This window comes from Anser cygnoides, chromosome 1, assembly GCF_040182565.1.
Source record: "Anser cygnoides isolate HZ-2024a breed goose chromosome 1, Taihu_goose_T2T_genome, whole genome shotgun sequence".
NCBI classification, from domain to species: domain Eukaryota; kingdom Metazoa; phylum Chordata; class Aves; order Anseriformes; family Anatidae; genus Anser; species Anser cygnoides.
This window is the reverse complement of record NC_089873.1, coordinates 146,104,693-146,118,738: the sequence shown is the minus strand read 5'-3', so window position 1 is coordinate 146,118,738 and position 14,046 is coordinate 146,104,693. Positions and strand designations below refer to the sequence as shown.

At 41.3% G+C, this 14,046-nt stretch overlaps 2 protein-coding genes across 13 annotated transcripts in view; both read right to left on the bottom strand.

Moving 5' to 3' along the window:
- LOC136787644 (E3 SUMO-protein ligase RanBP2-like) overlaps window positions 1–9,167 on the bottom strand; it is a 40,058-nt gene extending 30,891 nt beyond the window's left edge. For 4 of the 5 annotated variants that reach the window (XM_066984959.1, XM_066984967.1, XM_066984981.1 and 1 more), the window contains exons 1-9: window positions 8,866–9,165; window positions 6,696–6,763; window positions 6,085–6,196; window positions 4,952–5,104; window positions 3,861–4,091; window positions 3,341–3,486; window positions 1,836–2,028; window positions 1,201–1,291; window positions 124–333 (exon numbers count right to left, since the gene is read on the bottom strand). In XM_066984959.1, coding sequence (XP_066841060.1) covers window positions 124–333; window positions 1,201–1,291; window positions 1,836–2,028; window positions 3,341–3,486; window positions 3,861–4,091; window positions 4,952–5,104; window positions 6,085–6,196; window positions 6,696–6,763; window positions 8,866–8,940 — 1,279 coding nt within the window. In that variant the 5' untranslated portion in view covers window positions 8,941–9,165. Of the gene's footprint in view, window positions 1–123; window positions 334–1,200; window positions 1,292–1,835; window positions 2,029–3,340; window positions 3,487–3,860; window positions 4,092–4,951; window positions 5,105–6,084; window positions 6,197–6,695; window positions 6,764–8,865 lie in introns of all 5 variants that reach the window. The other variant, XM_066984988.1, reaches the window with a different exon arrangement.
- Window positions 9,168–11,882: 2,715 nt separating this feature from the next.
- LOC106041662 (LIM and senescent cell antigen-like-containing domain protein 1) overlaps window positions 11,883–14,046 on the bottom strand; it is a 66,768-nt gene continuing 64,604 nt past the window's right edge. For 6 of the 8 annotated variants that reach the window (XM_066985104.1, XM_066985118.1, XM_066985111.1 and 3 more), the window contains exons 10-11: window positions 13,778–13,969; window positions 11,883–13,393 (exon numbers count right to left, since the gene is read on the bottom strand). In XM_066985104.1, the coding sequence (XP_066841205.1) occupies window positions 13,822–13,969 (148 nt within the window). In that variant the 3' untranslated portion in view covers window positions 11,883–13,393; window positions 13,778–13,821. The remainder of the gene's footprint in view (window positions 13,394–13,777; window positions 13,970–14,046) is intronic. The other 2 variants (XM_048077891.2, XM_048077890.2) reach the window with 1 other exon arrangement.

The window sequence follows — 14,046 nt, the reverse complement described above, 5'->3', positions numbered from 1 at the left end:
TAATTAGGGCAACACTGAACAGCTAGTATGGCTGTCTCTTACTGCAATATGAAGTATTTCTAGAAGACTCTCTGGTACAGACAGTCATGTTTATGCTGAGTTTCAGAAAGTAACACCTCTTACCAAGATCGTATTTATGAAGTTCCTCTTGCACTGGTGCTTGCATACTGACATTTCCAATATCATCCGTACCAAGGAAAGACCTCTCTCTGGAAGCTCCATTCTCAAAGAGACAACCAAACAGCACAGATGAACCGCTTTTGTTTGCAAAAGATTCCACAACCTCTTTCAGGAAGTCTTCTTTGCCATGGCTCAATTTCAGCAGCATATGACCTAGAAGACAAAAATATCACTTCACATAGATAAACAGTGAACTTAATCAAGGAAAGTAGTATTTGATACAGTGGGCTGTTCTTGCTACGGAAGGCTGAGAATCAAGATTTCCCCTTATGAAACCCACAAATTGGTAAGTTATATTCTCCCTGTAATTAGGTCAGTGTTTCAGCACATAGGCTTTCCAAGCCTTTAGTGACACCAGTCCCAAGGCATTTGTTTTCCTGGACAACTGGATTTACAAAGACTTTTTTTTTTTAAATTATTGTTCTAGGGGCATTGCAACTGTATTCAAAAATAAGCAGCTGTAATACAAGTTGGAGTTGATCTTATCAAAATCCATTCTGGAACAATTCAACCTGATGTTTACTGTTCTGTTGTTTTTTCTTGTTTGTTTTCATCTAGGGGCTATAGAGCATGTAGATTGAAAGCCTGCCTAAGCTTAGCAACAGAAACAGCAAACCTGATGAACAAATAAGGGAATGGAAAGGATGGAGCAACAATAGTATTTTATGCTTGGGCTAACAATACTTGTAAACTTGTAAAATAGAATCAGCAGGCAGAAAGCATTTTCAGATTAGGAAATGCTAAAAAGTTCAATTCTACCTCAGTGTCCTTGAGATAAAAAGAAGAAAAAGCTCACTTGAAAAGAAAGAATGAAGTCTACCACCATGCTGAAGAGGAGGAAGAAAACATTAGATGTCAGGATCAAACTACTGTTTTGCATTTCATATGGAGTCAGAATCCAGAGAGTATTATTGCATTTCAAGACACAAAGTGTATTCTTTAACAAGAGTTACTTGATTCTTAAAGTAGCTATTCATAAGACTGAAACGTAACTAAGGGATTTTAATTATTTTTCATTACCAGACTGGCTTTTCCGATCACAGGCCAACATTTCCAGGGTATCTTGTCCAGTATGCTCCTCTTTTATTAGGTTTGACTTTGGTTTAGGAACCTGGTGAAGAATTGTTATAGCTTCTTTACTATACAAAGCAGATCACTTAAATTAGTCTCAAAAATTAGGAAACAAGCACAAGAAAACTTAAGAAAAAGAGCATCAATTCTGAAGGTACTATATAACACATCCCTTGAAAAATATGAGGTGGGCAACTGTATCTTTTGCAAATAGCACACAATAGCACACCTTTTTAGTTCTGCTGTCTACGCAAGAATAAGGGAGTTACTCAGTTCATCCTCTTCCCTCCCTACACCAATAAATTTACTATTCATTATGTTTTCAGCTGTATTGCAGAAAAGAACAGACTGTGGGAAATACACTCATTAGCCTTTAAGAGTCAATTTACTTTTGACAAGAAAAGCAGTTGATGATACACTTTTATTCTAGTGATGCCATTTGAAATCTTTTAAAGAATTGTGGAATAATAAGATTTGGTGAGGAGGGAGTCTTACAAACACTAGTTAATTTTCAGAATACAAATGTTTAACAGAGCATTCCAAGAACTGCATCAACTAAAGGCATACACTGAAAAACAACTTACCTGGAAACTTATCATGTAACACAGTGCTGCCAGTTCACACGCCTCTTTCCACTGTGCCTCACTGTGCTGAGCCATTTTCAGTAGCAAAGTTCCAGCATGCATGTATAACTGTCCTTTCACTTCGATGAAGGTATGAGACAACTCGTCAGTCCCACTCACATAGGTTTTCACTGAGTGAAGCACACCATCAAGACTAAAATGTAGAAAAGACTCATTCTGAGCAAAGTCCTGGTAAAAGCTATAGCACGTTTGGGGACAACGTTATTTAACTGTGAATCAAGTAACTTGATGAGTCAACTAGAAGGCAGAATAACCGTCTCAAACTCCCAAAGCTCTCAACTTTGTTTATTGAAGTAAAATTCACTTCACTTACCAAAAGGACAGACCAAAATACAGTTAGACTGGTTCTTCCAAATAAGAGGTACCGCAGCAATCTGAATAGCTGCAGGCCAGTAAATAGTCTCCACTCAGGAGTGGCTTTCCAATAAACAGTCAACACTTTCAGTAACCTGACAAAACTATAATAGCTGTTAGCGTTGCCATGATCTAGAAGTGCTTCAGATCTAGGTACCCTGAAGGACTCTAACGAAATGTTAGAAGAACAACCACACGTTTATGGTCAATGTTCGGGGGGGGACATATTTGGACATTACCTATTCCTCAACCATTGCCTGTATTGCTTCATATACTCATTCAAGAAGAGCAGACTGAAGAACATTGTTTTAAAAAAGGTAACAATCATCACTTAAGCGAGAAACAAAGCTATGTCAATAGAAGTTAGTGACAAAGGGAATCACAGAATTGTAGGGGTTGGAAGGGACCCCGAGAGATCATTGAGCCCAACCCCCCTGCCAAAGCAGGTTCCCTCAAGCAAATTGCACAGGTAGGCGTCCAGATGGGTCTTGAATATCTCCAGAGAAGGTAAAAGAAAGAAGAGAAGGTAGATCTAAGGGAACATGGCTCTTCACCAACAAATTGGCTACAAACATTGTTTTGTACTACTTCAGCTGTGACACAGATGGTACGCCTTGAAACCAGCTAGCCCTGAAACACTATCCAGTTTTCTCTGAAGGTGAATGTTCTTACTGCAGGCAGCTTCCTCCCTTCCAATTATATTATATGCCTAAAATTCTTCATTATTTCAACATGTGTTGTGTTAACTTGACCAGGACAAAGCTGATACACAAGCATCTGGGAAATTTTAATGAGATAGTTGCTGAGGTACAGAACATTCTCTTACTGAATGGCAAAAAGGTAATTGACCCAAGATAATATTGGGTCTTCCCCATGGTTATGTGCTGACTACTCAAACAAGGCTTATAGCTTGGGGCTCAAGCCTATTAGGAACCTTTCTTTATTCTAAAACAGAGAGTCTCCTCTCCCATCCACAAACTGGTTACACAGTGAAATTGAAGCCTGGTAGATGTTCTGTGACCTAGAAAAATACATGCAATTCATAGAGGTTTTTTTGTTTTGCTTTAAATACAGAAAAGGTAAAACTATACCTTTTGAGTGCGCCTCTGCATTCTTGAACATCTCTAGAAGATAGCATCATTTTAAGAAAGCTGCAATAGGCCAGCAGATAGTCTTTCTTGATAGTTCTCCAATTACTTTTATCAGACTCCAAGTCTTGTACAGATTCCAGATATTCCTAAAGAAGAAGGTTCAGAGGATAAGGAACAGTCATCCTTCCATAAAGGCAAAGACAGTACTTCTCCAAAACAAATCACTATCATTTACTGCATAATCTATTTCCACTACTGAGACATTCACCAACAGCAAAATTCCAGGGAACTATTTGCCTGAACAGTTTGGTCCCTGAAATTAGAAACTAAACAACTCTGTAACATTTAACTCTAGGAAGGAAACTCCAAGGAAGTACTTTGTAATTTGAGTGGTTTCACTAATTTGCATTTGAAGGAGTTAAATCACTTGAGAAATAGCTGTCAGTGTAATGAACTAAGAGACACAAGCTAGTTTAAATGATATGGAAGATTATCACAATATCAAAATATGATTACACACCTCAAATGTCTCTATGACACAGGAGCACCATTCCAAGCTCGACTGCAAAGGTATTTTCTTCTTTGCCTCCTGACAATGGAAAACAGCGTCTCTCAGCCTATTATTTGAGCGGTACAGTGCAACAAGTCTGATGTTAACGTAGATATCATCTGGTCTTGCATAGAGCTCTGCTTGAATAAGGTCAAAAAGTTGATTCCATCCATCTTCACCTTTACAATCCAGCAACTGCTCCTATTGAACATGAAGGCAACACGTTAATATTTCGTCTTGCATGTGGGCCTTTTCAACAACTGCATTAAGAGACAATTCTCTTGCCTCCACCACACAGACTACATTACTTAAACTATTAAAGCTGAAGAGCTTCCAGTTATTACAAAGTTTGAAGAAATACTCAAACATTTAAAATACAAAAAAAACACAACAATTTGCCTCTTATGGATGGTATGTTCAGCTTGTGAAACCATTTGCTTCAAAGATAGCATACCCTGACACAGAATAGCCTGTCTGAAACAAGCATCTTAAGACTAGGTGTCATTGCTGCTGTGCTACACAAAACTAATACCTGTGCAAAAGTGAGATTGTGTGACTGAAGGCATTTACACAGTAATTGAGAATTAGAGCGTTCCTTACTTTATGCTGTTTTTAATCCAAATTAAAAAAACAAAAAAGCAGCGTAGAGAGCAAGGAAGTCTGAGTTCTCAGGCCTGCCACCTTCCTGCCAGTCACACAATAAATAGAGAACTGCCTACCTAGTCTTAACTTTTTGGATGTGACTACTAACATGATTTCCCTGCATTTTTGAAGACTGTCAACCCTGAAACCTTGAGAAGCGTATGAGAGCCTGCAGCTGCAGTTTTCTTGAAAGCTAGACAGAAGTGTCAAACAGCAAAGAAATTAACATTTCTTTAAATAGAAGAATAAATTCTAGAAGAATTAAATCTAAAGAATATTAATTCCATTAGATTTAATACTCAAGATTCTAAAATAATTTAGCCAGGAAGTTTTACATGAGATGACACGGGAAAAGTGCTCCAGTCAGATACTAGAAGCTTCTTTAAGTCACAGAACAGAGGTTGGAAATTGGCATTTACCTTCAACTTGTAAACAGCAGGGCTTCCAGGAAACACCTTAGCAGCTTTTTCAACCCAGTATTTTGTTCTTTCATCAGTGATGTCATTATTGCACAGTAACTCCGCTATCTTCAGCACTAGATCTTTCTGTGCTGGGTTCAAATCCACAGAGCGCTAGTTTTCCCCATGCACACACACGGAAAAAAAGTCAGGAAAAAAAGGTAACTTGATCTTGCAATCCACACAGAACAGGAAAGAATTACACCACTCGTTGAAAAGACACAGGTATTCAAATTAGACAGATCTATTAGTAAATACTTTCTGAATACATTAAGAAAGACCTCAGTTTCTAAACTTATCACTAGTTTACAGCACCCAGATACATCTGCTGCAACTCAAAAGAGCAAAAATTCAGAAAAGAAAAGATTTAGAAGAGCAAAAATGCAAAAGCCAGCTATTCTGCCCCTACCACCAGCTATACGCAGGCAGCTGGACTCTTAAGTACCTTTAGTCTAACTCCATATGGACACTTTTGAAGAAAGATATAATTAAGTCACACACTAAGACAAGCTGGGATGTATTGGCAGCAAAACTGTTGAGCACATCCTCTCCCTCCCTAAAACCTGAACAAAGGCATTCTGATGGTGAATTTCTCATTGGGCAAGCATATAAATGTAAATTATGTTTGCCCTGCCCCATCTCACTCCCCCCCCCGCCCCCAAACCCAAACAAAACCCAAAAAAAAGCAATAAATACAAACAACTAGAAAACACCCTAGGTCTAGTCTTCCAGTAGCAACTAGATTACTGCTGTCATCAGAGCCCCTGCTAGGGAATTCGACAGCAGTCACAGATCCTTAGTCCAAAGGGCAACGTACGATATGGAAAGAATTTAATAGCAGGTAGCACGAAGACCCAGTCTAGGTCACAAAAGAATCAACTTAAAAAAAATACTGCTGAAGCAAATCATGTCAAATGAAGAATCCCCTCTGCAGTACATCATATACGCATTTGGCAACGGAAAGCATACATATTACACTTTTTCCACAAATATGTTTTCTTTTATGCATTTAAGAAATGTCCAGAACTGCATGATTTTAAAAGTCCCTTTGCAATGGATTAAAGCAGGACATTGGAGGTCAGTGGAGTGTTTACCTTGTAACATCCAAAAGCCTTTTCAGTGTTGCCCTCAGCTTCATAAATTTGTCCAAGAAATCTGTGTGCTTTCGGATCTCTCTCTTGCACACTGAGGTATGTATACATGTACCTACAGAACAGGAAAAAAAAAAGGATCAATATTCCTCAATAATATGAGTCTCTCTGTCCTCCCCCCCAGCCTCCATAGAACTGAAGCAGGAATTTAACATGTGACACAGGAAATGCAGTCATGGTTGGTTCTAGATACCTGGTCTGGACCTTAAAGTACAGAACATTATTTTTACATGTACAGATGCTACTTATTTGCCAGCAAGTATTGGTGTTTATTAAAAAAAGAAACTCTAACTGTAATAACTTCACAGAAACTGTAATAACTTCATAATACAGTGGAATAAAAGCCATTTCAAACGGTAAGTTTTTCAATATCACATAGATATTTATCTAAGTTGCTGTTTTATAAAGATTTAAACAGCATCTGATACCCATGTCTACTGCTACCTTAAAGCAGCATGATAGTGATCTTGATTTCTCCAGTCTACTTCATATTCATTTAGCTTTTCTATTATGCTTTAGAGAACAGAATAACAGCATACATCAACGTGTGTTACCTTTTAGCAAGATCATACTCTTTGACGTCAAAATACAGCTTAGCAAAAAGGAATCCTTTCAACGATTTCTGAAGGGGAAAACACACGACAAGCACATTTTAGACGTACAACACTTTTAAAGTAATTGAATAGGAAGACCCTTCTAATACTTTTGAGAGACTGAATTTGATAACTAGTTATCAGCTCCAGTCCGTTCCTCATATCCAAAGCTTTGTTTTTGAAAGATGTGGGATTTGGAAAACAATGTTTTTCCAGTAACCGGCGAAGGCTACTAACGTGAAATTGAGGTTACTGGTGAAGCAAGCAACAAGCCTTAATACTTGTAACAGCTCATAAACACTTCTGACTAAAGAGTGTAGAAGAATGGAGTCAGCTACATTTAACGTACAGTTTTTTTTTCCCCAATGTAACAAGGTTGCAAAACGAATCCCTAAATCTGATAGACTAAACAAGAAGATGCTATTTAGTCCTGCTCTAGTACATGTCACATACAACTGTTTAAATATAGGTAGACAATGCTTTCTCCTCAACTAAGAAATCCCACTTACTCTCAGTTTATATACAAAATGCATTGATGCATTAATTTATTTCTGATGTTACCAGTCTGAGATAACTTGAACACACTTGTTCTGGGGATGAAAGGTGAAAGGTATTTATGGAGGAATAAAACAGGGAAACGAAAGTGGAAAAAAAAGGCAAAACAGAAGACTGAGCAAGCAAGAGGGCAAGATGGCAGAAGCACGGGCAGGAGGAAATGAGTCAAAGGAATGAGCTATGAAACTACAAAGTCACAAGCAAAAACTTCAAGGTAGAAGCTAGATAACATGTATTTAAAATCTGAGCTCCCAACATCAGATCAAAAGCAGGTTTTGTTTGTGAACTCCAAAATACTGGAGGTAGTTAGGTCTACGGTGCAAAACGTTAAACAACTGTCTACATTCTAAACACACTCAAACTGCCAGTCTTCACCCCTCTCCCACCCTGAAGTTATCTACGTAAAACTTTAAAAAGTGAATTTAAATGAAAGCAGGCCTCCTAGTCTTCAGTCCATATTTTCAGGTATCACAAAGACGCACTGACATGCCAGAGTGGAGTCAAACTTGACACCTTGTATACAGGGATGAAAAGAAACCTCAAAATAAACGCTTGCAGCCTTGTAAGACCCTTCCCTCTGAAATCAACACAACAAGGAAACCAGTAACTATTTCCACCGTGGACTGTGCGACACAGTCAGTTGTAAACATCGCTCAAAAGTCAAAACTAAATGCATCCAGTGGCCTTGAGCACAAGAAAAGGAGAGGAAATGTTTTTTGTTGAGTCCACCAGAAATATCAAAACTGTGGAAAAGTATCTGTGAGTCTGGCAGCGATGCACTTGACACCGTCTAATCTAAACAGCACCCAAGTCGAATAAACAAAGTCACAGGACAATTTTGTTGCTGTTGGGAAAGGCACAAACGATGGTGTACACAGGCCCTGCATGCAGTCCCTAACGTATAATGGTTAGCTCGGGCACATTCAGGCTGCTAAATATTCTGCCTCTGCGATAAAACCAATTCAGAGCAGCAGAACGGCATCTTTCAGGATTAGGGCCCCATGAATTGCATCAGTCGGCTGAGACCTGCGTAGCATTTTCCAGCTATAATAGGAACGCTTGGAGTTTTTCACCCCTGTGCCCGGCTAGTGACAGAGAGCAGAGCCGTTTTCTCCCGGCTCTCCCTCCCTCGACGCTGCCGCTTCACGAAGCGGCCGCCCAGAAATATTAACCGCGCCGCACGTAAAGGAAACTGAAAGTTTAAGGCGGCGTGCTGCCTATCTGTGAGTTCAGTTTCTGAAGGGAAGTAACGCCGGGAAGTTAGGAACCAGGGGCCCACAAACCCGAACGGCTCTGTAACTCCCGGCGGGCTCCTCCTACAGCAAACCCAGGGCTCACCGGCCGGAGGAAAGACCCGCGACGTTTCCCGTGAGGAAACCCCTTTTCCCTCGCACCGGCCTCGAGGAAAACCCTGCTAAAAACCCCCTCCCGTCCGTGAAGCGCCGCGGGGCAGGGGTAGCCCCAACCCCCCCCCCCCCCGAAGCCGGCCACCCCAACCCCAACCCTCAGCCAAGCCAACCGGGGCCCCGGCCGCCTCTCCCCCCCGGGCCAAGGGAAACGGCGACGCCTCACTCACCTCTCTCAGCGAAGGCGCAGCGGCCTGCAAGGTGGCGACATAGCGCTCCACCTCGGCCTTGCTGCGCCTCAACATGGCGGCCGCGGCGGCGCCGAGCCCGGCCGGGCTCTGCTCCGCGCCGCGCCGCTCCCGGCGGGGGCACCCGCCGCGTAGCGCGTACGCCCCACCTTGGGCACGCTGCGCACGCTGCGCACGCTACATACGTTCCCGCGCGCCCCTGCGGCGCCCGCCCTGCGGAGGGTGCGCAGGAGCCGCCGCGCGTTACGCAAACTTCCCCCCGCGCGCCCCACGGCGCCCGCCCCCCGTGAATGCGCAGAAGCTGTCGCCACAGTGAGGGGCGGGAAGCTGGGTGGGGCCACCCCGCCTGCAGCGCATGCGCGGGGCTGGCGGCCGGCCGTTGGGGGCGGCAGTTGGGGGCGGTCGTTGGGGGGGTCGTTGGGGTTCCGTGACGGGGCGTTAGGAAATGAGTTTGGAAATGGCCCTTCAGAAATCAGCTGGGAGCAGCTGTTAAGATGAGCAGGCTGCAAAGCTTGAGACAGGAGGTTTAAACTATTTTTATTATTATTTTTTTTTAAGCCGTAAGGCAGTTGCCCCATGGCTTAATTCCCAGCAGGAGCCCGCTTGCTGGAGGTGCCCAGCTCACTTTTCTGCAAGTTCCAGTCACTTTGGTCAAAATGTGGCCACTGGGCTGTCCCTGAGTCGTGTGATACCTCTGTGAATATCTCTTCATTAAAAATTCATCCCCTTCTCAGTCTCTAGCAACCCATTGACATACACAAGTTTCCTGCTACACCTAAGCACTACCGACATCTCCACAACTCCTACCATCTTTGCAGGAAAAATAAAGTATCCACCTTGTTTCTGTAAGGAGATCAGCAGCAGCCACCTAACACCCTAACCCTAGTTAACCAGAGTTAACCCTCTCTTTTATTATTTGCTCTATTAATGGTGATTTCTTTACACATTGGCTCTAATTCCATAAGAAGAATTAGCGTGGTTTTTTTTTCCCTCTGCTTTTTAAATGACTGGGGTTACAAGCAGTTTGTCAACACCTGCCAGGCTGAGGATTAGAAGTCTTAGCGCTGGTGCAGAGGAGAATCCGAGAGCTGGCTTGGGAGTCACTGGAGGAAATTTTTGCTTTTCATCGTGGGGAGGCGTGTGAAATTGCCTTCATACAGACAAGGTCGAGTGCCTTGACGCTGGTCGGCATCTCTGTGGAATTAGCACCACGTTGTCCCCAGTGGTTGCAACACCAGGAAGGTAGCCCACCAGACAGGCCAGCAGTTGACCGGCTCTAGTGCTAACCTTGCAACCAGACCATACTCAGCTTGGCTCACTACACATCTTGATACCTTGGTAGGAACTGAGCTCAGGATTTGCCACTGCTGGAGGCAGAAAGGCTTTAGGCTCAGCTCCTTCCCCCTACAGCTACATCCATTGGGCTTTCTGAAGCGCTCCCTACTGTTATTCTAAGCAGGAGCTTCAAAAGGAATCTCTCTTGCTCATGCATGATTGATCCCATGCAGTAAAAAGGGGGCAAAGCTGAGGCATCCGTTCCTAAATCCCAGGCCCACAGCCTCCTTTGAGAGACCTAGTAGGGGTCAAGGTTCAAAAAAACAGTAATAAACTCAGCCTCTTTAAAGAAAGCACGTCCAGCTACGTGAAATATTTATAATACTGACAGACCAGGAAGTAAGCTTCAGCACTAGACCTGTAATTGTCCAGGTTAATTGTCTAATTGCTAGCTCCCTCCCTGTTTTGCACTGCTTTTAATAATGCTCTTGATGACAAAATCCATGGGTATTATTTCAATGATAGTTCACTCCAAAGACAGCTCCCAAGGGAGCAGTGTGAATTTGGGCAACCCTCCACTGGAGAGAGGGCTCCAATAATAAGAATAGAAGAAAAAAAAAAAAAACACCTGGAGGGTGATTAAACACTGTGACATACTGCCTACAGAGGCTTGTGAGATCTTCCTTGGAGATACTCAAAACTTGGCTGGGTAAGACTTTCGGTGTTGGTGCAGCTTTTAAGTTAGACCTGCTTTGAGCAGAGGTTTGGACTACCTGGCCTCTAGCGGCCCCATCCTTCAGAAATATTTCTGTGACGCAGCAGGCTTTGAACCCCTGAACCCTTGCATGCTCTTAGTGCTACACAGTGGGGTCTGAAACACATACACTGGTGTTAATGACACAGAGGCCACGACCTTGGTGCTACTGCACCAGAGCGCAGTCTTCATGATCAAGAACTTGGAAACAGCAAAAAACATTGACTTCAGGTCACAGGGTTACCGCAGAGCCTGCAGGAGGCGCAAACGAGGCTGCCGTGTGCTGGGTGGATATAACCACGCAAGGCAGGCCATGCCTCTCGGGGTCAGGGACTGTTTCCACCCCACTCTTTGAGCAGTAGGGCTGTGCATGCTCTCAGTGGAGCGTGAAAAAACTAGAAGAACTGAATTACAATTTAAAGGACGTATTGCTGAGAGTGGTCTCCTGGATCCATTGCATAGTCCAAAATCCCAACGGTGTTATCAGGCTAGTTATATAAACTTTTTTTTTGGGGGGGGAGAGGACTTCTTGTCATGAACACAATAAGGACTGCATTCAGCTACTGAACTGTTACTGTACTGAATAAATATATACAATAATAACAATAAAAAATACCTTACCTAGCACTAAACTGTAGGTTTGAGGTGAAAGCCGCATTACATTGAAAACAGGAGAGAAAAATGTGGTAGGAAGGTATGCATTTTAAACTCAGACAAGGTATTTTCTTTAGGAAAACCTAGTGACTGTGCCGATTCAGAAAACAGCCAGAAGAACCAAGTTGTTCGTTATGAAACAAACTGCAGTTTCTTTCTTAAACCTAAAAACTAAAGTGCATACGTAGGTTAGGCGTATGTCTCCTTTAAATCAGGATAAGGAAGTATTTACATAGTCACAGGTAGAAGCATAGGGAAGAAAGGCTGCCTCGCCGCTTTTCCACCCATCTCAAACACTCATTTAAGAGACGTGATACAAGTTTTAATAACATAGCCTTTATTGATGACACTGGAAAGATGTTTTGAAGCAACTAGTTTTCCATAAACAGGAAAGGAAATTTTGCTTGCTATGATGCAATTACACAAAATCCGTGTAAGTCACTAGTGTGAAAAAGAAAAAAAAAACACGTGTACTTGATAACACAGTACCATCAAGAATTCCTAAGTAACTGTATTTTCAATAGAAAAAGGAAAAATATAACAGGTGTGCATGAATAGAAGTCAACGGTATAAAACAATCAGGTGTATGTTATAAGGAATTCTGATGCCTTGTGAGCTCAGTTCTTGAGGATGACTAAAGAAATAGATCCTAGCAGGATCAAACCACATATATTTACACTCACAGTGTAAAAGTAATATTGCCAGTTAATTGAAATATGCATTTCCATTACTGTTGTAGAAGTTAAAGAAGCCAAGAAGCTAAATTTAAACCTCAGGTGTTCACATTTGTAACAAAATTCCTCTTGCATCCTGAATAATTAAGGCAAAGTATGTTATCTTTTGAAAATACCTTGTATATAGTTTCTGCATAAAAATATGAAATAAAAATAAAACTATATATATATATTTAATGGAACACTGTTATGTATGGTCCAGCAGAATAAGGCACAAAAAGTAAATACAATGCAAAAGCATATATAAAAGTTAATGTGTTACTCTGAATGGAATATAGCAAAATTCAAGTAGTTCTGAGTATGCTCATTTCTTGCAGTAGGAATATAGACTTCATATAGATATTTCATGCTAAGTCTGATGTACAAAGATTCATCATGTAAGCACAAACTATCAGAAGCAGGTCATTTGTACAGTGACTGTATTTAGAAACACGATACTTTTCAAATCATCTGAAACCAGGCTCCTTAATGAGACTATTTGACCTGAAATCTAGGCATGTTTTTTTTCCACGAAGTGAGGTATGTTTGGTTTCTTGCCCTAGACACTTAAAGTTTTATCCTCATGCTTAATTTGCACATCGATACTTTCAGTAATATAAATGACACTACGTGTCCGTAACGTTGGACACATTTGCAAAGTGTGTCTTTGCAGGTATTCACAAGAGTATTTTCTATCTAAAATTCCACAGAGATTACTGTGCACAATGGTGCACTTGTACCAGTTCAACTGCATTATCAGGGTCAGAAACCTTTCAGGTGAGTTGATATTTAATTTAGTCTGTAAGTGTGGCCTATTTATCAACAAATAAGTATACATGTACATGTATAGAGAATGGAAAATTTCAAAATATCTCGATTTGATTGAAAGGCATGCATCACAATCTGTTCTCTGATTGCAGCCTCAAAGTCGTCTCGTCCCCCCCCCCACGAGTAATACGTATAACATTTTCATAAAGAACAGGGAGAGCAGATAAGTCTTCACTTCCTTCCCAAAGTTTCAGCTAGTTTCTTCAGTCTTTTCTTCAGCTCTAGAGGAAACTTTTCATAGCACTTTTTGCAGACAGGCTTCATATCAAATTCAACAAATTTATTCCTAAAATGACAAGGCAAAGAAAAAAAAAGTCCCATTTTTAATGGCAAGGATATTGAAAAAAGTAAGTATCATAGCACATGTGCACAGACAAAAAAATACAGCTCCAATTTATACATGTCTATGAAGTTACTGCCACAAGGTTATATACATTGTAGACAGTAATTACAGTACTGCATGCGAGTTATGCAGTCTTCTCCCAAGTGTCCATATTTATTAGCTGTGTCACTTAAAAGGCCTTTCAAATCTCATTGCAGAGCAAGGCAGACTAAACATAAGATAATGAAATAACATTATTCTGAGTTTGCAGTTGTGTGAAAAATATTTTGGTTTTGATTGCCATGAATGCATGCAAAAATTTTAAATAAAAGCACCCTTAGCACTAACCAAAGAAGAAAGGAGCAGAGGTGGTGGTGAGAAGGAAAAAAAGTTTACAGACAGATTGGCTTTTTCTTTTTCTGCTTCTCTTTATCCTTCGCTTCACGTTCCCGTTTGGCAAGGCGTCGCTTAAATTCATCTGGCATTTTCTCATAACAATGTTTGCAGACAGGTTTTAGATCAATTTCGACAAACTTATCCCTTTAGAGTTAAACAGAAAAAATAAAGGGACAGAAAAGGAGGAGAGTTAAGAAGACTTAACTGAAGGAAGAACTGAA